General features: G+C 44.9%; 1 protein-coding gene across 1 annotated transcript in view; it reads right to left on the bottom strand.

Moving 5' to 3' along the window:
• Positions 1 to 24,127, bottom strand: part of GPATCH8 (G-patch domain containing 8) — an 82,625-nt gene that overhangs the window by 4,416 nt on the left and 54,082 nt on the right. The window contains 5 exon segments of the mRNA XM_083582418.1: positions 2 to 1,655; positions 2,331 to 2,461; positions 16,640 to 16,783; positions 17,632 to 17,718; positions 19,664 to 19,731. Coding sequence (XP_083438544.1) covers positions 2 to 1,655; positions 2,331 to 2,461; positions 16,640 to 16,783; positions 17,632 to 17,718; positions 19,664 to 19,731 — 2,084 coding nt within the window.

Below are 24,127 nucleotides of genomic sequence, written 5' to 3'. Positions count from 1 at the left end.
TGCCACCGTGATCTTGGGAAGAGGTGCCGCCGTCCTCTTTCTTGTTGCCGCTTTCTTCGGTGGAAAGAGACTTCCGCTGAGAGTCTTGAGCGCACCACTTTCTTTTCTTGAGGTGGCTGGTTTCGTCGGCCCCTTGCGTCCGCTCCAGCTCCGTGGCAAAGGACGGCTTGCTCTTTTTGTGTTTGTGTTTCTTCCGCTTCTTGGATTTCTCTTCTGCCAGGTCCCCATCCCTGCTTTTGTCTTCTGCCTCGCCTTTGCGCCTGCGTTTGTGTTTCGTGGACTTCTTGTGCTTCTTCTTCTTCTTGTGCTTGTGGGATTTCCCCACTTTGTCCTTGCGGCCAACGAGGCTGCCTTTGCTGCTGTCTTCTGGCCCCTCGCCCTTGCCAGCCAGTCCAACAGGATTGGACTCCTGCTTGCTGCAGACAGACAGGGACTTGCTCTCCGGCACTGCTGTGGAGGTGCCTGCAGGAGTGCCCACCTCTTTGCTCTTGCTCATGCTGCCCTCTTCAGCAGATGGTGCTTTCTCCTTGGGAAGGCTGCTTGCAGCTTTCTGTTTCTCCGCCCCTTTCGCTTTAATGTCTTTGTTGCGAGATAGCTTAAAGTCAAAATACAAGGGATTGCAGCTGTACGACACAGAGGGCTCTGCTTTGGTGAAGATCAGCAGTTCTGAAGGCCACTGGAGGGTGGTGCTCTCGTCTTTACTGAGCACTGGGAAGAAAGGTCCTGTCAAATGCTTAGGCCCGTCTGTGCCTTCTTTACTGGTTGACGCAAGCTGAGGAAGCTCTTTGGTGACCTCAGACTCTGCAGAACTGCTTCCCTTAAGTGGCTTGCCTTCCTGCCCGCCTGCCTCTTCTGGAGGGTCTTTAACTTCAGTTTTGCTGCCTTTGCTGGAAGGACTCGGTTCCTTCTGGTGGGTGGCACACTCTGCTGCCGTCACCTTCTCACCATTCTTTGCCGCTTTGGGTTTTGGGGAGTTGCTCCGCTTCCTTTCGCGAGCCATTTTCTTGCTCATGGCTTCTGCTTCGACTTGTTCCGTGGCCTTCATAAACAGCAGGAACTGGAAGTTCGGCTTCACCTTGCAGTGAGCAGGCGGGATGTAGTGGTAATACTCTGGCTCTAGTGCCATGGGGCCGTCGTCTCGCTTCATCTTTTTCAGCTTTGACAGGGTGGTGTTTAGACCTTCCTTCTCGTGCGCTTGCTCTTCTTCGTCGCCTTTGCTGTCAGGGCTGTTTGTCCCCTCGACCTCCCCAAATTTCCCCAGGGCTCCAGGATCGGGCTGGGCTTTCTCATCTGCTTTGACTTCGTCATCGGGAGAACTGGACTCATCAACGTGGTCTTTGAAGACGGAGGCAATTGACTCTAGTTTCACTGGGGCTTTTTTGGCAAATGAGAAAGACACGCCTATCTTAAGAGGGTTAACCGCTGAGCTGATGGCTTGCGGTACCTGGACAGGCACCTGCCCAAGCCCGATGTTGCTACTAGTTTGCCCAGTGGCACAAACAAGACCCTTGTCTGTGGTCATACTGGCAACTGGCCCAGGAGCTGGTGAAAAAGAGCAGCAACTGCTGAGAGCTGCTGAATCGACGTCATCCTCTCCTCCTTCCTCGTCTACTGCCACAGTAGTGGTTCTAAACATCGGCCCGCTTCCCGGAGCACTGGGGGATTGAAATGGGACAGGGGTAAAGGGGAGGGAGAAACAATAGTTAGATACTGCTTAACATTAACATCTTCACCTTTATCTCTTATCCATGCCTATTCAACCTCTCACTAATTTCCTGGAATTGCTTTGAAAGCTAACAGTATGTCCAGGAACAAAGTTTTAATCTACACTTCCACTGTATTGTATGCGGAATAATTCATGTGCTCCAACCAGCACATCCTTGACAGAATTCAAGTATTTGTGATTTTTTTTTAAAAAAAGGTGTCTTAAGATACAAGACTTCCTGGTTATATAGAAGAATCAAGACGAAAACATCGCAAGGTTTTGATGCACACAAGTAAGGGCTCCCTCATCCATTTCAGGCCTGAAGCTTTTCCCAACTCAGATCCTGTTCACTAGAGCAGTTAGTTCAATTAAAACTGTCTCCCTCCACTCACATAACACACTGCCCTTCCAAAATCTGTTCCTGGTGAAGAGGGGGGATGGAGAATCGAACTTGCCACTGGTGAGCTAAGCATTCCTCATGGGGGCGGGCATAATAAATTATGTTTTACAAAAATATGAAGAATAACTTGCTATCCAGTCCGCTAAAAACAGCCTGAATAAAAGGGGAAGTCAATTGTATGTTTAACTTAACTAACTTGCTGGCACAAGGAGCCCATTCACTTACCATTCAGGTTGCTTCCTCTGCTCAGCCAACTCGTGGAGACGACGGAGGGCTTTCTCCTGCTTCCTCTCATCTTTCCGGGATCTCGAGGAAACATTGCGAGCAAACTCCCTTTGCTTGAGATCCTTCAACCTCTGTAGCAAAGCAAGAGAAAAGGAAAATAGAAGGGAGTAAGACTTTTCAAGTTTTGCTAAAGAGTTTCCCAGCTGGCCATCCTTAACCCATTCCGCGTCATTTGACCAGGGGTGGGTAACCAGCAGCTCTCCTAATTTTGTTGGAATTCAACTCACACCAGCCCCAGCCAGCATGGCCATCGGGGATAATGGGAGCTGTAATCCAGCAGCATCTGGAGAGCCATAGGTTTCCCACCTGTGCACTAGACAATTTAGAGGCACTCCCTGAACTCACTGATATAGAGCACATCCTTTCCATGTAGAAGGTCCCAGATGCAGTCCCTGGCATCTCCAGATAAGAGGGCTTGGAAAGATCTCTGCCCAAGACCCTGAACACTCTAAGTAGACAATACTGAGCTAGATAGTTCAGTGGTCTGACTTAATAGCAGACCATATAGTCACAGGGTGGGCTCACTAAAAGTCTCCAAAGAGTAGCCATTTTAGAGTGTAAGCAAGAAGCATTGAAGCACTTCCGAGAAAGGATTAAGAGAGGAAGAAGATACTATATTTAGGTATACAAGAGCAATAGGGAGGAACAGTTCTATCTCCCTATACAATCCAGGATGGTTAGAATTGCAGGTTCCTTTTCAGAGGAAAACTGGTGGAAAAGGCTTAAGGGCTAAATTTGTTAACCAACCTGGCTGCGAAATCCCAGTGACTGAAAATACTGGGAGTGGGGTGCTCTTGCTACAGCAAGCATTGAAACCCATCTGATTGTGTCTGGTGACACAGCAATTGTTTAAATACTGCAATTGTTTTTAGGCTTCGCATATCTCAAATTGTGCTCTTTGCAGCCACAGCTACCCGCCCCCTCCCACACGCATCCACCCACAGCATAAAGCAGGAAGAAATTAACACAAAGTTTTGCCCCAGCAACTAAATGCATCAGGTGAAGAATACGCCCTTAGAAAGAATCGGCTTATATGGACTTGTCACCGGCCACAATATGGAAGCTGCGGCTTTGGCACAGAACTCTCGAGTTTTTGCCCCTAGCCCAGAGCAGACTCAAGTCTAGCATTACTCCGCTGAAAATGGACACCACTTTGAATGAGATGAGATGATGCAGGGAGGGGAGGTGATGGGTTCTCCAAAACTAGTAAGACATCATTGAATGGGGTTATGGTTTCACTGAACTGAGAGTGGAAGAAGAGGAGCGGAATGCATAGCTACGTTCTCAGACATGCACACAGAAAGACAGAGCTACAGACACTAGTAGGGAAAAAAACTCACTCTTATGATCTGGCCTCCATAATATGCTTTCATTATATCAGTTGACAATATCATATCATGAGTGGGGGGGGGGGGAGGTAAAAAAAAAATACATGAGAGCAGAAGAGAGAGAGAAAGAAAAAAAGGGCAACCATTACTAACATCAATGCTCAGAATATCTGCAAGCTTATTCTACTGGATATGGAACTGGTTCACAGCTAAGAAGGCACAGAGGAACAAGACTCTCATCAAGTAGGATAATACTAATAACTTTGCCAGGACAAATAAGCTGGGGTGGGTCACTACATAGTCAAACACTGGTTCTACGAGGCTGCCTTGAGCGGAGAAGAGGAGAGAAAACACAAAACAAGTAAGCATCCCTGGAATGTGAAAGGAGCAGCATTTATAGCTGGGACGTGGAATCTGGGGCCCTCCAGATGTTGCTATTAATGGCATTTATGTTGGAACACAATTCCTATAGTTGCTGGCCACGCTGGCTAGGGCTGATGGAGCTTGGTAGTCCAACAACATCTGACAGGCCATAGGTTCCCCATCGCTGATTTACAGGAAAGGTGAAGCTGGAGGAGAAGCCTTGAGAGAACCAAATGGCTTTCAAGTACATCTATGAAAGTCTGAAATTTCATAAACCGGATCCCTCCACAAAGAACCATTTCCAAGGTTCTTTGGAAGCATTTGTGGAACCAGTTTCATTTTGGAATGAATCCTGGTCTCCTTCAACCCCTTGCATGAACCACTCTTGTAATGTTCAGTTGAAAATGTTCAACGTAAGGGTGGTATATAAATAGCATATGCAAAAACCTCTAAACGAGTGAGTATGCAAAAGACCTCTAGATTTACCTTCCCCTGTTGCAGCCGCAGGACCCACAGATGGGTCGAATCCTGTTCAAGCCCATCTTAAGAATACACACAGCTGGGAAAACCAAGTCTTCACAAGAATGAACAAAAGCACCAGCAGCGTGGGAAGACAGCACCAAAATTCACAGATTCCCCAGCAGCGGGAAGGCTCTTGCAGCAAGCCCCATGTGCATGATAGAGCTCTGCTATTAAAGAAAATTATAGCCCACTTTAATGATGGGCCGCAAGGATGCCTCTTGCTTAGCACTTTGATAAGTGTGGAGAACAAAGAGTGCGACAAGTTGGGCTCATCTGTCGCGGTTTGGCATGAGCTGCGATATGATTATAGCGCTGCATTTATTAGACTGGATGACAGGAAAGGCGGGGTTTTTGCTCGTTTGTTTTGTTTTTGCAGAGGCTTGCTTTGTGTTTCGAATTTGCAGGAGCGGAGTACCGTAAGACACAAATTTACATCCCTTGGCATAGTGCACTTTTAATACATGCAAGAGGGCAATAGAGTTAGCAGAGGCATGCACATTCTCAGTGAACGCCTTGCAAACTGCACCAAGAAAGCCGATTTTAGAAACCTGCATTTATTATGTCCTGCTAGTCAGTGAAAAAGGCAGGTACTCAGCCATGGAGGTTCTGCCACCTGATCCCCTGAATTCTGGCTCAGACACCATTGCTTCTGCTGCCAGGGCACCCTGCAGCAGAAACATCTATATTCTTAAATTTTTACATCTGCACTCCACCTTAACCTAGAATTACGCATTTTACTTGCATTCATTAACACAGGTGAAGAATTGCCACCAGCCATTAAATGTGAGGGAAGTCACCCATGGCGGTTAAAAGCTGTTGGCGTTTACAATAATCCACAAATGGAACAGCCATGTGGGCTCTAGCCTGCCCGGTTAGAGGGGCAGGAGGCATGCACATCCACTAATCTGACATGTTTCTTTGGTCTTCACCACTAGTTTTATTGCCCTTGCTGCCTTCCCACAGCAGCCCTTTAACTTTCGGAAGTGAGGAACTGTCCCAGACACGTTCCTGTTCTGAGTAGTGCAATAAGGCAGGTAAGGTGCAGGATGAATAACGAGGCATCTGAAACCAACATATTTAGCTTGTGCCATAATTAAAGGAAGCAGTTTAAAACAACCATAAATATATATATTATATCCTCTCAGGTGGAAAAACTTGTTTCAAAACAGTATGAATAGTTAATAAGAGAAGATGAGTTATGTTTCCCTATTTGAAATACAGAGGCTTCCTGCTCCTTCAAGTTCTAGACCCCAAAGGAGCTTTTTTCATCCTGGCTCCTCCCCACCCCCCACAACATCAGCTCTGAATCCTATCATGTTCTAACTTCCAGCTCTTTGTTTTATTTGCAAACGTAAAACAAATTGCGGGACGCGGGTGGCACTGTGGGTTAAACCACAGAGCCTAGGACTTGCCGATCAGAAGGTCGGCAGTTCGAATCCCCGCGACAGGGTGAGCTCTCATTGCTCGGTCCCTGTTCCTGCCAACCTAGCAGTTCGAAAGCACACCAAAGTGCAAGCAGATAAATAGGTACCACCCTGGCAGAAAGGTAAACGGCGTTTCCGTGCGCTGCTCTGGTTCGCCAGAAGCGGCTTAGTCATGCTGGCCACATGACCCGGAAGCTGTACGCCGGCTCCCTCGGCCAATAAAGCGAGATGAGCGCTGCAACCCGAGTCGGCCACGACTGGACCTAATGGTCAGGGGTCCCTTTACCTTTAAAACAAATTGCAGAAAGCAAAACCAACAATAGGCATGCAATATAAGTACACTTGGAGGCAGGTTGAGTAAGGCATCCAGGTCTTTTTGCTTCAGCTGAATATAAATTGCACTGGCACACGGACAGAGAGAGCTTGTGTTCCCCTTTGCTCTGGCAAGTTCCCACCACCACCCCAGCTTCCAGTGAAGCATGCAAAGGTAGGGGTGTGCGTCTTCCCTCCCCTTCACAAAATGTAATGTTCAGGAGGCCTCTAAAGTGCTTTAGCAGCAAATGCACAGGAACAGCTGAGTCCCAGCAGAGGGAGTAGAGGACTGCAGGGAGATTTGCCTGCCAATTCAGTCTGCACCTAAGGGCTTTTCTGAGACTTGCCAGATAAGCAAAACAAGCAGACCTAGGGCAAGAGGATTCCTTTCAAGCAGGCCTAATGGCCTGTTTAGCTTGTTAAATTGTTTGTTCGAGGATCAGATCAGAAAATGGAGCTATCATCATCCCCTGCTCCAGGGAATCTCAGAAGCCGGGAATAACAAATTACAAAAATCTTACTTGGCTCTCAATTTTTAAAAAGCTCACTCAATTCCCACAGAATCCGACCTTCTAGAAAGAAGGGGCAGAGAAAGTAGAAATATGTGTGAGGCATTATTCTCCCAACCTTCAGGGAGTTGGGTGTTGCTGATGGGTTGCGATTCTCTCCCTGCCCCCCCAATCCACCACTAAGCTTTCTCTTTCTTAGTATTTTGATGGAATTTAAAAATGGAGTTTTCAGCATCCACTTTATAAGTGATTTGTAATGTTTTCTACTATCTTCTTTTTGATGTTTTTGTGTTTCACTCTTTAGTCTTGTTATTTATTGCTAGATTCATGGTTTTCTTTTACAGTGGACGCTCGGGTTGCGAATGTGATCCGCGCGGGATGCACGTCCGCAACCCGCAGTGGTGCACCTGTGCGGGTTGCGATTCAGTGTGCCTGTGCCTGCGCAATTTGGCGCTTCTGTGCATGCGTGACTGCCGAAACCCAGAAGTAACCCGTTCCAGAACTTCCGGGTTTCGGTGGTCCGCAACCCAAAAAAACGCAACCTGAAGCGTCCATAACCCAAGGTATGAGTGTATAAGCTACCTGGGGGGGGGGGGGGAGTTAAGTGTGGTAATTACTGTATAAACAATTTGCTGCCTGAAACTAAGAGAAAGGACTGCTTTTGCAAACTCCCAAGAGCAGTGAATGCGCGCTCTCTCTCTCTCTCTCTCTCTCTCTCTCTCTCTCTCTCTCACACACACACACACACACACACACACACACACAGACACACACACACACACACACACACAGCTTAAAAATATGGTGCTCCAAGGCTGCTCAGGACAAAGCTTTGCAGATGTAACCATAGCTGCTAATTTGGATGTCTAGGCTGCAGCAGCATGCAAGCTTGCTGAAGAGGAAGCTCCACTGAACTCAGAAGGACATGCTGTTGAGTAAAGAAGCATAGATTCAGGCAGTAAATGGGCAGACAAAGATTTGCTGGTAAGCAAAGGGGCCTGTTGGACCCATTAGACAAAAACACAAGTGACATGCAAAGCAGACTGTACTGCCTTTTCTTCCCCTGCAGAGCAAGCCAGAGGCTTAGCAGTGAATGCTCTCTGCAGCCAAGACGGGAGTTTGCTTTTCATCCCCATCCCAGATTCTCGTGAACTGGGCAGACACATCTCCCCACCCCCAACCCCATTTGCTGAAGTATAGGAAGAGCCACTTCACATGCCATTTATGACTCCTGCTCGCCTCAGCCCATGCAGATGCCAAACTGAGCTCCTCAAAGCCATACATATCCAACTGGTCGTTGCGAGAGCTTTTTAGAGAAACTTCACAACCATGTCAGCTGCTGTGTGCTCTTAAAAGCATAATGTATTTTCTGGAGGTTTAATTAAACTAAGAGACCATGTGCTTTATAGGAAACCAAACAAATGAAAAAGTATTTTTAACTTCTGCTTGGTAAAAACTGTAAAATGGCTTAGTTTGCACACAAAAGGAAAGTAATTTACTTGGCTACTTGGACAACTAGTCTATGTACACTTACTGGAGAATAAACCCTACTGAGCTGAGTGCTACTAAATTTCAAATAAACCTGGATTTATTATGCATCTCAATACAACTCACAATCCATTTAAGGTGTAAACCTATTTCTTCAGAAGGAAGACGCACTAAAATTATGGTAAGATTGGGCTTTGGAGCTAACCTTGGGACAATGATTATCCGGGAAGTTTAGCCACAATTTGCGGAAACCTGATTTCATATGTTTAGTGCGGAAGATAACACCCAAATTAATAACACATGCTCTCGTTCTGATTAAACTGGTATCTGCTTTGAAAATGTTGAGTTCTGCCAGACTTGGCTGGCAGAAAACAGTAGGACGACTGCTGGACCCAAGCTGAAATTGTGAAACCCTGACGGTAGCTAGCTCATTATTAACCACAATTGAGTTATCTGAAGTCATCTGAAGTATGCATGCACTCAGAAGCTCATACCAAGAACAAACTTAGTTGGTCTCTAAGACCAGACAATTTTTTAAAAAAAAAAATTAAATATATTTCCACAAGTGAGTTGTGCGTCTCAAGTGAAATATAGGGCGCTCCTACACACCAGGAAGCAGAGTCCTTAAATAGTTGTCTCATTTATACCCAGCCCTCCTCCAAGGTATGCAAGTTCCCTCATCTGCTCTTCACAACAGCCCACTAATATAAGGCATGCAAACTAGGGAGTTTCATTGCTAAGTAGGCATTATAAACTTCGTTCTACACATTATCTAGCAGCATCAACAGCCTGGCTCCCAATATGCATTGCACATCACATGTTGGGTAAGCCAAAGGGCGGGGGGGACCACCTCATCCCTCCTGGCACATTTGGCTAAAGATCCCGCCCTGCCCCACCCTGCTCGCCCTCAATTCTGGCACAAAGGGACTACAGATAATCTTTGGTTCTCAACAGTGACCAAAGCAGCCTTGGCATTTCTTCACAGAATCTTCCGAATTGTTTGATCCAGCAATGTTGTTGACATTCCCTGCCTTGAGCAGTGGCCTCAGCATATTTGAAGGCTGACATGATGCATGCTGAGACGCATTTCTTCCTCCTTCTTACTCGAGGGAGTTCCATGGTTTGGCTTTGTATGTGGGAGTGCCTGGCGGAGCATGCCTAAGTCACATGAATGCACACACTTGTTGTGATGTGAGCACAGAATCGGAAAGCCTGCGGATGAAGGGGCTCTTTCAGAGGTCGGCTGGCTTCCGTTTCCTTCCTCTGGCAGTGCTGCTCTTTGTGGGCAATGCATTGCGTGGGCACTTAAGCAATTTCTGAATCAATTGCTGTAAGAAGTGACCCCAAACAACACCAAAGGTGACACCGGCTAGCATTTTATGTCTAGGGAAGAGCTATCAAAGCAACAGAGGAGCAAAACCATGAACACAAAATGTGTTGGAGGTGTCAAGAGTTCTGCTCAAAAGCAAGCCTGTATGCGCAGCCATATGATGCGGGGGACAACTTCCACTTGCAAAAATATTTCTGCTCATTATAGCATGCTAGTAAGGACGATCTGGCCCACAAAATCTAACGGAGCATCGGAAACATGTGGAATGCAGTTCCTAATCTTCTCAGATGGCTCTGCTTTCTGGTTTAGGGTGTTATTTGAGGACTAGAGAGGAAAATGTGGGGAAGCTACATTCCCATCTTTGTTACTGTTCTCTTACTGGGCCTTGTTTCAAATGGAAGTGAGATTCAGCGCCTGCAGACACTTGACAAGAAATTCTCCTACGATAAAAGCCAAAGGTAGCTACTGTATTACTGTACAGTCATACCTCAGGTTGAAGTAGCTTCGGGATGAATATTTTCAGGTTGCCGCGGAGTGCAAACCCGGAAGTAATGGAGCACATTACTTCTGGGTTTCACCGTTCGTGTATGAGCTCAAAATTAAGTCACGCGCATGTGCGGAAGTGGCGAAACGCAACCCGCGCAGTCGCGTGTTACGTTCGCTTCAGGATGCAAACGGGGCTCCGGAATGGATCCCGTTCGCATCCAGAGGTACCACTGTGTATTATGAAACCAAACCCCCATGCTAACACACAAAACTTTGATGACTGAGCAAATATATATGCTTTTCTAATAATAAATTTCATTTGATTTATAAACAAACCTGTTTCAGCAGGTTTAAAGCAGCATAAGGTTTCAGGGCCAGCTACGAAGTCTGCAATTCACCCACTGCTGGTCTGACACAACACATAAGGCTCAGTCTCAATGTAGAGTGATCCTGCCGAGAAAGGAGCTGAGGACTAAACTGATGAAAAGTTATTTGTTTTGTTCTCCGCTGCTGAAATGTGTGTCTGTTGATGCTTAGGCAGAGATCATCTAAAAGGCTGAGATCGGTGCTTGAATCATAGGGCAGAACAGGCCTGGCTTTCATAGCATGTTTTAAGAAGACTACAGTGGAGCCACAATTTGGTTAAAATTGTAGGGAGCAGGAGGTGGGGCCTTTGCATTAAATTAAGGGCCTCTCTACCTTCTCCTCCTCACTGTTCCCATTTGAACACTGATTTGGAGTGACACTGAGCCCTTGGTTCATGACTGATTTGGTTTCCCTAATATGACTCAGTCACCCAAATGTACTGAGGGAGAAATGAGAAACCTTTACGGCACCAACTGAGCAGCAATAATTGTCATGCAATTTGTAAAAACCCTTGGCACCAAGAAAATATCAAAGGGCAACATTCAGCAGTGATAGCAGTGAGGTCTGATGGTGAACTGAAGGAACTAGCAGCAAAGTGGGTGGACTGAGCTATGAAAGCAAGCAAAGCACATGGTGTTGTTGTGGAGGAGGAGGAGGATTCTGGCATGGGAGGCTACCCAAAATTTACAGGAATGAATGAAGGAGTTGACAGTCCAGAACTGGTACCAAGCCAGCATCCCTTCTCAACATGGTTTAAAAATGGGTGAATGAAGGATTCTTTGAGCAGGATTGCTCCTATTTCCTTCCCACACACCCCACTCCCTCGAGCAAGAGGTCTGGATGCTCTGGACACTGACCTGAATGAGTAAAATGAAGCAGTTTCTTTTCCCGGTGGTAACATGCAGTGTTTTCCTATTGTAGGGGTGCAACACAGAAAGAGGAACCCCAGTTCTACTTAACTTCCTGCTCCATCAGATCATTCTTACAGTCCCAGCACCCAGGACTCTCCTAAAACTGTCCTATGCTCCTCCAAAAGGAAGGATCCCAACCTACAGCTTGAGTTAATTTTAAATAACAGCAATTCAGTGGCGAATAAGTAGGTGCAAAGTGTAGTTCTTTTTACGCCCCATTATTTTGAGAGGCCACAGGAAAAAAATGCACCACAATCTGGATCCCAGCCTGTCACCATGAGAACAGCAAACTGGGACCAGGTAGTTCCAATACACAATCCTCATCACTAGAGGGTCCTGTCTTTAACCACCTTTTACCACAGTCATTCCTTTTTTTTCCAAGGTCTCCTTGGGCAGCTTGTACTAGTGCTGAACAGCTCAAATAGATGAAGATGCCATTCCTGAAGTTTAATTCCTTCCTGAAGAGTAACAACCATGTCTTCTCTACCTGGTCATGACTTTTGGGGGGGGTGACAGTGACATGGATAACGATGCCACGTTTAGGGAAAGGAACACTATCAGTGAAGGAGCAATGAAGTAGGGTGGTGTGGGTTCAAGAGACATGGGAAGAATAGTGGGGTGGGAATGGAGAAGACAGCTGAGGGTGAAAATTCAACTGAGCTGGCAGGAATGCAGTTAGAGCAAAAGGACTGCAAGTAAATTGACAATTTTTCGAAAGCCCTTATCTAATAAAAATTATTCTAAAGAAAGAATCTCAAGAGCCACAGGGGACTAGGGAAGGAAAAGCAGCTAAGGGAAGTAGAAGGAGGAAATACATCAAGAGGGAAGCTTTCTAACATGTTATAAGCTTCCCCAATCAAGGTATATTAATGTAGATTCCTTTTCTATTTTTCTTTTTTTGCAGTGTTGTTGTGAAGGCAAGCTAGCAAGCCACATAGGACCAACATCTAAATTGCCTGTGCTTGATTTATTTCAAACACAAGGTCAGCTTAACTCACTAATAACCCAAGTCATTTCTTCATGTTCCAAGAGGGGATTTGCTCAGGTGCTCGACTTGGCTTCCTTGACAGATTCATCAACAATGAATCCCAAAGCTATGTGTGTATATATAAGTGACCATGCATTCCTTCCATAGGCGAAGGTGAAGCTAAGAGGTTGTTGGCTGATATCCACTGCTGAAGTGGACTACTTGCAGGGTCATGAAAAAAGGGTTCTGCTGCAGCAGATCTCCAACTGGACGCTGGTGAAATGCTGCAGTTCAAATTAAATCTTGGCACAGATCATGGCGGGGGAAGAGGGGGAGGATGCACATGGCTGGAAGAAGAGATGAAAAATGTAAGCCATGAGCAACTTAGAGATGGAGTGAAATAACAAATCCTCTCACTGACCTGAATTTACCTTTTGACCTAGCATGCTTTCAAACCAATCTTCAGCTCAGCTAACTAAAGGACAAGTGAAGCTGCTTCTCTCTATTTCAGGGGTGGGGACTGGATCAGGCAGGAGGGCCAAATCAGTAGCTTCCACCTTCCTCACAGTCCACGTCTGACTGGTGGGTTAAGTCACCCACTTGCCTATCAACTGACATCACTATTATATTAGGTGACTTCAATTCACAAGGGCCTTCAGAAACTCATTTCAAAGCATGATCTTGAGCCAATGATTTGAAAAAGGGCTTTGAAAGGCTCCACTGATAAGCCCCTTCCCCTTTTGGCTGAGCCAGGTATTTTTCCCTGCTCCACACCTGACATTTATATGACATCAGGTGAATTACAGGTATGGCCTAGCAGTCCTCATTAAGCCTGTGGGCTTGAGGTTCCTCATCCCTGCTCTATTTTAAGAAAGGTGTGAAGCAAAAATGCCTTGAAGCACAAATGCTTTCCTTCTTGAACTGTGAAAAAAAGCAAAAGGTAGACACTGAGTTTCCTGATTTCCAGACACAATCTCTCCAATGAACAGCCCCTAGTTGGAACACTTTCTGGTGCTTTAAAGATTAGGCTTATACTAGCATACATAACCACCATGATCTCATTTTTAATGGTTATGCTCTGTACTCCTAAGCTTCAAGAATTCTGATACAGCTCAAAGTGTGCTTTCAGCAGTTAGCATATTTGTGGCAAAATAGGTTTACAATCTCATTTCCTGTTTTCTTTTCATTGTGACATCTGTATAATTTTGCCCCAAATGACTGAGGGGCTTCTCTCTCACTCCACAAGAGAAGGGTGATGTTGCCACCAAGACCAATATGGGGTGATTAAGCAGAACTGTGTCCTACTCTCACCATGTCCCAGGAATTCTGAGACAAGTATCAAAATGTACAAAAATATCAAAACATACACTCCACACAAAAGTCACCTTTCCGTAAGATAAAATACTTTTACAACAGAAAGATTATCCCCTCTACACAGGGTTTAATAATCCAAATGAGTCACAGCCCAGTGACAAACAGTTATTTATAAAAATGACTACTGGGCTCTTTATTTTATTAACATGTTTTAATGAATTTGAAATGGAATGCTACAATTTTTTGCAGCCATTCTTGTTTTGAAGGTATCACCTTACTTTCTAATGATGAGAAGAAACCAGTCTCGCAACTACTACCAGAACATTTAATACTACGTACATTGTGTTTCTTTCTGGAGACTAAATCTGGCATAAAATTAAGATCCATAGGTACATTAATAAGGGATGAGATCTCTTCGCCAATCATTTTCCAAAATGTGTGACCTTCTATAACATGTCTACCTCAAGTGGAAGAAAACTGCTTCATTTCTGGCACAGCACAAGCAATTATTAATGCCAACTTCATAGATCTTGCCTAAGTTCTGAGACGTCAGATGTCATTGCATTGCTGTATGGATACAGTTCAAGCAGCTCTCAACATGGAGCTCATGGCAAATTGATTTCCACATTCAAAGCGGAAAGATCAAACTACTGGAAGAATTTGCCTTTGCAGATTTCTGTTGGTAATATTTTACACTTGCTGTTGGTAGTATGGATCCCGCTCGCTGTTTTGGCTTCCCCTTTAGCCCCGTGCAGCCTCTCCTTGCCAGAAGACGCTGCGCAGGGCTAAAGAATCCACAGCCCCGTGCAGCCTCTCCTTGCCGGAGGGGTTGCGCACAGCTATGGAGCAAGCCAAAGCAGCAAGCGGGATGGATCCCGCTCGCTGTTTTGGCTTCCCCTTTAGCCCCACGCAGCCTCTCCCTCCCGGGAGAGGCTGCGTGGGGCTAAAGAATCCATAGCCCCGTGCAGCCTCTCCTTGCCTGGAGACGCTGCGCAGGGTTTTACTGGCTTTACTGGGAGGTGGGGGGATTCACCCACCTCCCGCAAAACTGGCAGAAGCCGCGCAACTCCTTTAAAGAGATCGCGGCTTCTCCTGGCTTTTCTGGGAGGTGGGAGAAGGGACTGATGCGGCCAGTCAGTCCCTTCTCCCTCCTGTGGAAAAGCCCGCAAGAGCGCACGGAGCTTGTGTGCAGCTCTTGGGGGCTTTTCCCGCCTGCCTCCCCCCTGCATTCGCTCCATAGGACGCACACACATTTTCCCTTGCTTTTTAGGAGGGGAAAAGTGTGTCCTATGGTGCGAAAAATACGGTATGTTTTTTTAAAAAATCTAAATGTTCAAACCTGAAGCACATATTTTATGAATATTATCCCCCTCCTTTATTGAAATTCAAAGCAGCTAACAGAAGTTAAAGACTACGCAAAATCAATATTGAATTAAAGCTATAACACCACAGAAAACCACAAAACAATAAAAGTAATGAGGTTGGATTGATTGAAGTATCACCCCATTCCCCAAGCCTCAGTTTTGGGACTTGATTGCATTGACGTAAGTAGGGGTTGCCAACCTTTTTGGGCCCATGTGAGAGAGTGTTGTGAGACCACCCGGCCCCCTCTCCATCCCTTTCCCTGTGCTAGACAAACAGAAAGAGCAAAGGTACATGCATGTGGGTCTCTCTACTATTCCAAGGTGTCCGGGTAAACATGAGATCTAACAGAAATAGAAACAGATTCACTTGAGTATGTCTGATTTTACACAACGTCCCCTTAAACCCCACTAAATTAAAGCAAACTGAACCATAGCAAACTGCACAGTAAAAAGAACTGAATGTATGATTTTCACAGTTTAGTCAATGGAGGCAGGTATGACCTGCAACTTGATGATTGTTGGGGGAAGAGGAAACATGAAGACATCACGTAATTCTAAGAAGACCCATTTTTCTGAATCTGACACAGGCATGTGTGAATCCCTGCACATGCCTTCTCTCACACAAATTTATTCTGTCCTCCCCCATCCACCCCCATTGGCACCACACCTTATCTTTCCTTGCACCTGTTTTCTTCCTCCCTTTCCCTTCTAACATCTCTGTTGCTCTGCTCTCTGCTGCTCAAATGCCAAACTGAACTTTGAAAAACACAAGGAGTTGAAAGGGGAAATAGGAAAGACTCTCAGAGGCCTCATGGGCACCAGGTCAAGCTCTCAAGGGTGCAAGTGATCTCATGGGTCTCATGTTGATAATCCCAGCCTTAGAACATGGATGCTTCTGAGCATGCCCAGAATTCAGATCACTCCACAAAGTGAGATCACAGTCTTCCACAGTCTCATATTTAGGTTTACACAGGTCAGAGGAGCTTCAAAGGAAACTTGAGCCCCTTCACCTGCTTTTTACACTTTATATCTACTGCAAAAATCAGGCAAACATGATTTAGAAGACCTGGCCAGTAAATGAAGATCATTCTGCCCGTTACAGTTTGCCAAAAATATCAAAATGGCACTAATGATCTAATGAGCTTTCTTTCTATTGTGTCATGTTGTCCATTCTACATTATCAAAAGCTTCCAACTGTTTACCTCCTACATTAGATGTGAAAGCCTTCAAGCCTGACATATTTACACAAAATCTATAACTATTTATAACTATATCAATTTCCATAACTCTAAATCCTCTCCCCCCTCCCCAACTTTAAGCCAATAACCTACTACCAAAGTCCAAAACAGGTGCTGTCTTAATTTCCTTCCAAGCCAGGACAAAAAATTAACACTTGATTAAGTTCAGCTGCAATCATTCACTAAACCATGGGGCATCAAGGCAGACTGTGGGGAAGATGACGGCAAAGCAGACAACAGAAAATAAAGTCACTGTATGGATAAAACTACTGCCTCTCCCCACAGGAAGATGATCAAACCACATAAGACAATAGGCTGCCCATTTACCTGTTTGTGAGCGTGGTCATAGGAATTGATGTGGTTGTCAAACTCTTGATGCTTCTGATACTGCTTATCACAGAGCTCACAGTAAAAATTTGCTCGAAGGTCTTCAAGGGCCTTGGCAATCGCCTTTTCTTTGTCCACATAATCCTGTAACAGCAGACAGAGTCTATTACACTTTGTTTAACTAGCGCAGCAACAACAAAATGGTCAGGAAAGGGTCTAGAAAGCATTAAAAAAGGCCTACTGGCAACAGTCTATTTAGCCGCTACTTTTCAACTCACTGCTTAGGCTATACAGTAGTATTTCCGGTTATGTAACCTTCTGGTCACGTAAACTTCGGGATGTGAAAGCAGCAAACCCATGAGGAATTTTATTGGGTTTTGCCGCGTGCGCATGCGCAGAAGCGGTCCTCAGGTTGCGGAAACCTCTGGATCCGACCGGACCTCCAGAACGGATCCCGTCCACAACCGGAGGTACCACTGTACTGGTTTTTTAAGCCACTAGTTGCCATAGGAATGCAGAATCCAAGAGGATTCTGGCCAGGTCACAAAAAGTCCCTGAGGCTGCACCTCCTGCTACCAGGAAAGATCATCATGGCAAGGGGGAGACCAACCCGGCCCCATTTATTGGCCAGAGAAGGAGCAGCTGCAGGGAGTTTGTTCCCTTCCCAAGTACAGGAAAATCTGTCAGTTACCTGCAACTGAAGAACTGAAGGGAAGCACAGGCTCTGGCTTCTGCCATCAGCCATGTGATCTAGGGCCACTGGAAGGCTTCCCAGAAGGACTTGGCTATTAAGTTTAATAATTGAAACTGGGTGGACCTGAAACGCATTCTGCTAGTATAGTGCCTTTGCAAGAATTCCAGCAACCAGTCTATGGTCCACTGATGGATCCTGTCCCTTGACTGGTTTATAAAGTTCATGTCTTGTGCATGTGTGACCAAATGAGTCCGGACAAAGGCGTTTTATCCACAGCACAGGGAATTCATTTGGGTACCTTGTACTTCTGTCTCAGTTCTTCGGTGTCTTCCTTCTCCACTTCCAAGACCCGCCTCCGTTCTGTGGCGTCTTCAGCATAATCAAGCTAATCAACAAAAGCAGAGAGAGATCAGTCAGCCATGCATGCACACTGAGCATTACCCAACCAGTCAAGAAAACGTCACATGTAGCAAACATGCAACTGATTCCTCTCCAATGTGAGTCTGCTCGTCCCCACAGTGAGAACAAAACACAAAACAATTAGCTAATATTTCCATGCTGGCGAACCCCCAGTAGGGACACCAGATGCTAAGTAATAGATTTTTGTTTCAAGGAAATTTAGTTTTATTTATTTGATTTAGAAAGATTTATACACCATTTAAGGGGGAAAAATATCTAAGCATGAAGATGCACAAAACTAGGAGCCTATTAAGGTTTCAATAGGATCAAAAAAGGGGGGGAGGACAGTTCCCCCCACAATACTGCCAAGCTTAATCCCTAAAAAAGAAAGCAGCACTCAAAATTTATGCCAACCCAGTCTAAGAAATGACTGCATTGTCTTATTCAGAGCCTATTCTGTCTACTCTGGCTGACAGAGACTCTCCGAGGTCTCAGGCAGAAATTTTTCCTAGTCCTGGAGAGCCTTTTAACTGGAGGTGCCAAGAAGAGATCCTGGAAACTTCAGCACACAAAGCTAGAGTCCCTTCCTGACTATACTGACTCTAAACTTTTGGAAACCCCAAATTTAATTATTATAACTGATAGCTACTATCAATAGCAGCATGAAACCACCATCCATCTGTCTGGTCCCTTTTAAAGCCTTCTAAATGAACAGGATTCACCACATCTAGCAGAAACTGACGCCACGTACTTCTGAATTTCCATGAAGCTGCCGGCAATTCCAATGGATGGCCCCGGCTCATGTTTTGAGAAGACAACTGTAGCAATTGTAAGGCACTGTGCTAGAGACTGTATGATTTTTAATTATAGTTTTACACACATGTCATGGACTACCAGAGTGAAGCTTGGGGACCACAGTTTGGGAACTTCTGGGGTAGGATGTTTGGCATCAGCTACAAAGCAGAGAAGTCACCACTACTTCTCCAGTGTGCTCAGCAATCAAAATATGCTGCATTCTTCCGACATTGATTATAGTTCATCAGTTCATTAGGTTACTTTCTTAAATTTGGCGAGTTTTGCTCACATCATCAACAGCATTAACTGAGTAACCTTTCCCACGGCACAAGTGTGGGGCAGTTTTGTACTTTTTAGGGGATAAGCAAACTTTTGTGCACAAGAATAGTAACAGACCCAATTAATATGTTTGTTAAATGTTCAATTACTATTTTAATCAGCTGATTGAAGGCTAATATACAACTTTCTTTCCAGGAAAAGAAAAGTGGAGGAGGAGGAGTCTGTGTTCTCAATGTCAAGTCATTCAAGATATTCAAAATCTTCAAAAAGCACCCCCTCCCCCAAGGAGCTCCATATGTACAGAGGCACTGCATTTTTATTATTGTATAAAGCATCTCTATAGCCCTCCTTGCTGACAAAGGTCAGTTTAGTTAAAGCTATGGTTTTCCCAGTAGTGATGTATGGAAGGGAGAGCTGGACCATAAAGAAGGCTGATTGCCAAATAATTGATGCTTTTGAATTCTGGTGCTGGAGGAGACTCTTGAGAGTCCCATGGACTGCAAGAAGATCAAACCTCTCCATTCTGAAGGAAATCAGCCCTGAGTGCTCACTGGAAGGGCAGATCCTGAAGCTGAGGCTCCAATACTTTGGCCACCTCATGAGAAGAGAAGACTCCCTGGAAAAGACCCTGATGTTGGGAAAGATGGAGGGCACAAGGAGAAGGGGACGACAGAGGACGAGATGGTTGGACAGTGTTCTTGAAGCTACCAGCATGAGTTTGACCAAGCTGCGGGAGGCAGTGGAAGACAGGAGTGCCTGGCGTGCTCTGGTCCATGGGGTCACAAAGAGTCGGACACGACTAAACGACCAAACAACAACAACAACACATACTGTACACTGAATGGTAGATCACTTACCTCCATTTCCATCCGTCCCATGCCCATGACATCATATTTGACGACAATCGGGATGGGATCTGTCCTTCCTGCAAGAGAAGAAAACCGGTTAGGGGTGAGTTGGGTGGGGTGGGGAGAATGATCAGCCTCTGGTGAGTCGCTTTGTACACATTGGGTTTGGGTTGGTTAGAGATCTTGCCTTGGAGTGCAGAGACCAGAAAGCTACAGAGAACCAAACACAAGCCATTCTCACAGCTTACAATCACAAGCCCGCACATTTCGGGCGCCAGACCTGTTCTGCTTTTAGCCCTTGCTGCCGGCAGCTCTCAGCCCAGATATTCTAGCAACTTTACAGTGAGATCAAACACCCTCACACTGGAAGATAAAAAAATTATGGGCACGGAGGAAGAACACAAAAGAGAGATTCAGGTGATGAAACAGAATACTAGGTATTCCTGAATGATCTTGGCTGAAGATCAGAAATGTTCTAGTTAATAAAAATACATTAATGCCCAGCAAGTCTAGCTTTACAAACAAAATACTGAAGTGATGTCAATAGGAAGATAGAATTCTTCCCTCTGCAATGTTAAGCTTTAAGACTTTCAACCAAAAAATGGGCCTCCTGGATTCTGCCACTCTGGGTGTCCTATCCTTTACTTGTAAGCTGTGAAAAGGACTAGTTGCGAAGAAAACTGACTTTGAAACTAATCAAACTATGCTGAAGATTCCGTACGTATTTTTAATTCACTCATAACCAGCCAAACAAAGCAAAATGGGGCAGACGAGCACTTTGACTATCACAGCCTTTGGGGGGGGTGTTTATTTTTACATCACAACATGCGCTGTGAGTTGTGATGTAAGGCCACTGGAAAAAAGGAGTTACTTACCTTATCCGGTGCATACCTTGAGTGAAAAAACAGAACGTTTACTTCCCTTATTATCTGTCTTGGGGGGATCGGTGTAAATAATATACTCTCTTTGTTATACACACAAATACACATATTATTATACCCTTGGGCCAAAAGATGTCCAAGCTTGAGTTGTGCCAAAATAAGGAGACCAGATTGTCAAAACCAATCCACATGGCACAAGAGGTATTGCTTTAGAGAACCCATGTCTCAAAAAGTTGGCTATCAACACCTTTTGACTTTTGAGAGCTAGTGTAGTCCAGCTGACAGAGGGCTGCACTTAAGAGACCTGGGTTCACATCTCACCTCTGTCAAAGGACTCGGGTGGCCTTGCCTCTGCTCCTTATCTCTGCAGTATGAATTGTGGCCTTCCTCACAAGATCATTGTGAGGGTTTTTTTTAATAAATAAAAAAGCTTGAAGAGTTCTTTGTACTTGAAGTGCCATCAAAACAAAGACAAACCAATTCCAGACTCTCCCAGACATAAATTTAACTTGGGAATGAATATCAGCATGGTTCCAAACCAAACAAGTGTCTTACACAGAAGAACCATTTTCAACATATTTATAATTTGGAATGTGGGGCTGAAAGATTCAAATCTAGAAAAACTGGTCTCTCCAATAGCATTTTCCACCAATGTAGCTTTTATATAGGTATATGCACATTTTCAGTAAAAAAAAGGGGGGGGGGATTTTATGCCCAATGGTATAAGAAGCAGTGACTGCAATTTTGAGCAAAAGGACCAAATTCATGATAGCTTATTAAAAACTATACACATTTCCCTACCCCCCAAAATGTTTGTTTTGTTTTCTTCAAGAGTTGTGATAGTTGTATCCAAGTTTGTGATTGTGGCGGGCTCCTTCATAATATGAAGAATGCATCAGTACTTTTGCTTTCTAAGGCAGTCAAAGTTTTTAGTTTTCAATTAGCTAGAAAATTGCCGTAGCAACTGCTAACAACACCCACCACATGTTGGGAGAAGGGAGGCGGGAAATCAAGTTTGGACAATATTAGAAATTTGAAATTTGAAGTGATTCTCCACAATTTTTTGGCAGCTCTAACACAAACATCCCTTCTGAGCATTAACCCCTCAATGAACAAGGATCAGACACGAAAGAGTGCATGAAGAAATGGAAAGGAAAAAAAGGGAAATGAAAAGACCAAGCAGAAAAGATGAAGGCTACAACAGAGAAAAGTAAGCCTAACATATTTGGTGCTCTGATGACAAAAAAAGAAGTAAATTCAGTCTGAAAATTAAAAATTACCACTAAGTTTACCATCACCACAACAAGTCCCGGATCATTATGCTGTAAAAAAGAAACACCATTTGTTAGGCAGGAAACTGTCAGGGACAGAAAAAAGGCCTATGGGGCAGGGGGGATGTGTAGGGGGAAGGAATGAAAGTGGCGCCTAAGACTTCCTGCCCACCCGCCCCACCTTGAAACTGGGAACAAGCTGCAACTCTGGTTTACAAAGTTTTTTGTTTTTGTTTTTTTGGTAAATTGACAACGAAAACATGTCCCCTGATGTTGTTCGACTACAACTCCCATCATCCCTGACCACTGGTCCTGCTGGCTAGGGATGATGGGAGCTGTAGTCCACAATCATCTGGGCATCAAAGGTTGAGAAAGGCTAGTCTAGATCCCCCATGAGCTTTAGGGTGAAGGTCTGAAACATGGAGCCTCTTAATCTATGGGATGGCGCCATTTAGTATCTAGACTGGTGCTGGAAGAAGAGGGGCCTGGCTTCGTGCCCCCCTGCATGAAGTCTCACAGAATGGGGGGCAGACTATTACTTCACAAAAGGAAAAACTAGTATGTCAGTGAAAAGATTATATGTTTCAATTTATTTCCCCTGACATATTGGTTTTCTATGGTGAGGGCATGTTGGGGGGGGGGGGTTATGAAGCATTCAATCACATGTTTCCACCTGGATGACATTTGCCACTTAAGGGGCAAGTTAAATGAGAGGTAGAGGATCTAATTTTCCAACTTGTTAAGTTGTTCAGCCAGGGGAGTGTGGGACACTTCATAAGAATGATGAACGATGGACAGAGTGGGGGGGGGAGAGTTAAATTTTCCCGCCACCCACACCAATATCACAATCGATTGTATGCATTTCCCAGCAGGACCAGCAGGCCAGAGGTGGCTGATTTATACTGGGAAAACAATGCATGAGAGAAGAAATTAAACTGATCCAATTCTCTAGTTAGCCGCTATGGCAACTTGAGAATCTGGACAGACTCGGAACATGTGTCACAAAACAAGAACACAGCTAGCTGTAGCAGTTTCCTTGTAAGAACGTTTGAGAACTTCCTGGAAATACATCTACCATGGCCCCTGCTCCAGACCCCAATGTAAAGTCATCCTTTCCTTTCCAGAATTCAAATATAAGGGCAAAGGCTGTCAACTCTACACACCTGTCACTAAATGTATTAATTACACTGCCAAACTGAAGCACAATTTATTCAATTACATTAAAATTTTTGTGGTGTTTCGGGGGCAAAAAAAAAAATATGTCCTCCAAGAGCTGCTTACATCATCATTATTTTAAGACAAGAAACTGAATGAAATAAGCTGCAAAAAATAAATAGAAATAAATTACAGAAGAGACATCAAGCATCTGCAACAAAAAGCCAGATAATAAGGGAGTATGTCCTTCAATGCACCCTGGACCCAACCATTGATGGCTTTGAAGGTGATAATCAGCACTTTAAAAATTGGGCTCAGAAATAAACCAGGAACCAGTATTGATCAAAGAATGCTAAAATATTGTGCTCTGAATAGGAGGCCTCATCAGCAGCTTAGGAGCAACATTCTGCATCAGCTGCCAGTTCTGAAACAAACTGCAGTTGTCTACGCTGAATGTGAGCAAATGTGTGACAGTGGCTGTATCTGCCTTCTCCAGGAAAAGGCCAATGATGGTACACTGTCTTAAGCTATGCAGAAGCACTTCTGACTATTGCCAAAAAGAGCCAAGGAGAAAAGCCGGGCTCAGAAGCACCTTCAAATTGCAAACCTGAGCCCTTCGAAGCGAGTGCTTCCCCTCCAAAAACAGTCAAACACACAATCTTGGAGCAGGTTTCTCACTGAGCAAGATAACTTTGTCATTTTGGGTTTTCAGGTTGTTAAGACTACACCCTGCTCCCAGGCACCAGTTTAGGGTTTCAACTGCCTTCATAGAAGACCCCAGTGTTTGAGTTACATGTCATCCACATACAAACAACCCCACACTCTAATTCTCTGGACAATCTCCCTCCCCGTTGTTTCATTCCAATGACAAACAGGATGGAAGATGGGGAACATGACGACCCAATGGCCAAGGACCACCTTCTGAAACCTGCACTCCAAGAAGGACCAGAAACAGCACAAATCACTGCCCTCCCCAGAACCTGACCGGCCAGGTAATCCTGAAAAATACCATGGCTGATGGCCTGAAAGGTCCAAGAGAACATAGGTGTACTCCCTAGTCCAGCACAGGCTGTCCACCAATGATGTCTCAGTCTCTGGGCCCAGAAATCAGAATGAAATGTCTCGACGTGATCTGCATCATCCAATAATTTTTATCTGCCTTTGCC

This window comes from Podarcis filfolensis (genome assembly GCF_964270895.1).
Source record: "Podarcis filfolensis genome assembly, chromosome: 13".
Classification (NCBI taxonomy): domain Eukaryota; kingdom Metazoa; phylum Chordata; class Lepidosauria; order Squamata; family Lacertidae; genus Podarcis; species Podarcis filfolensis.
Note: the sequence above shows the minus strand (reverse complement) of the source record. Positions and strands in the feature narration are given on the sequence as shown.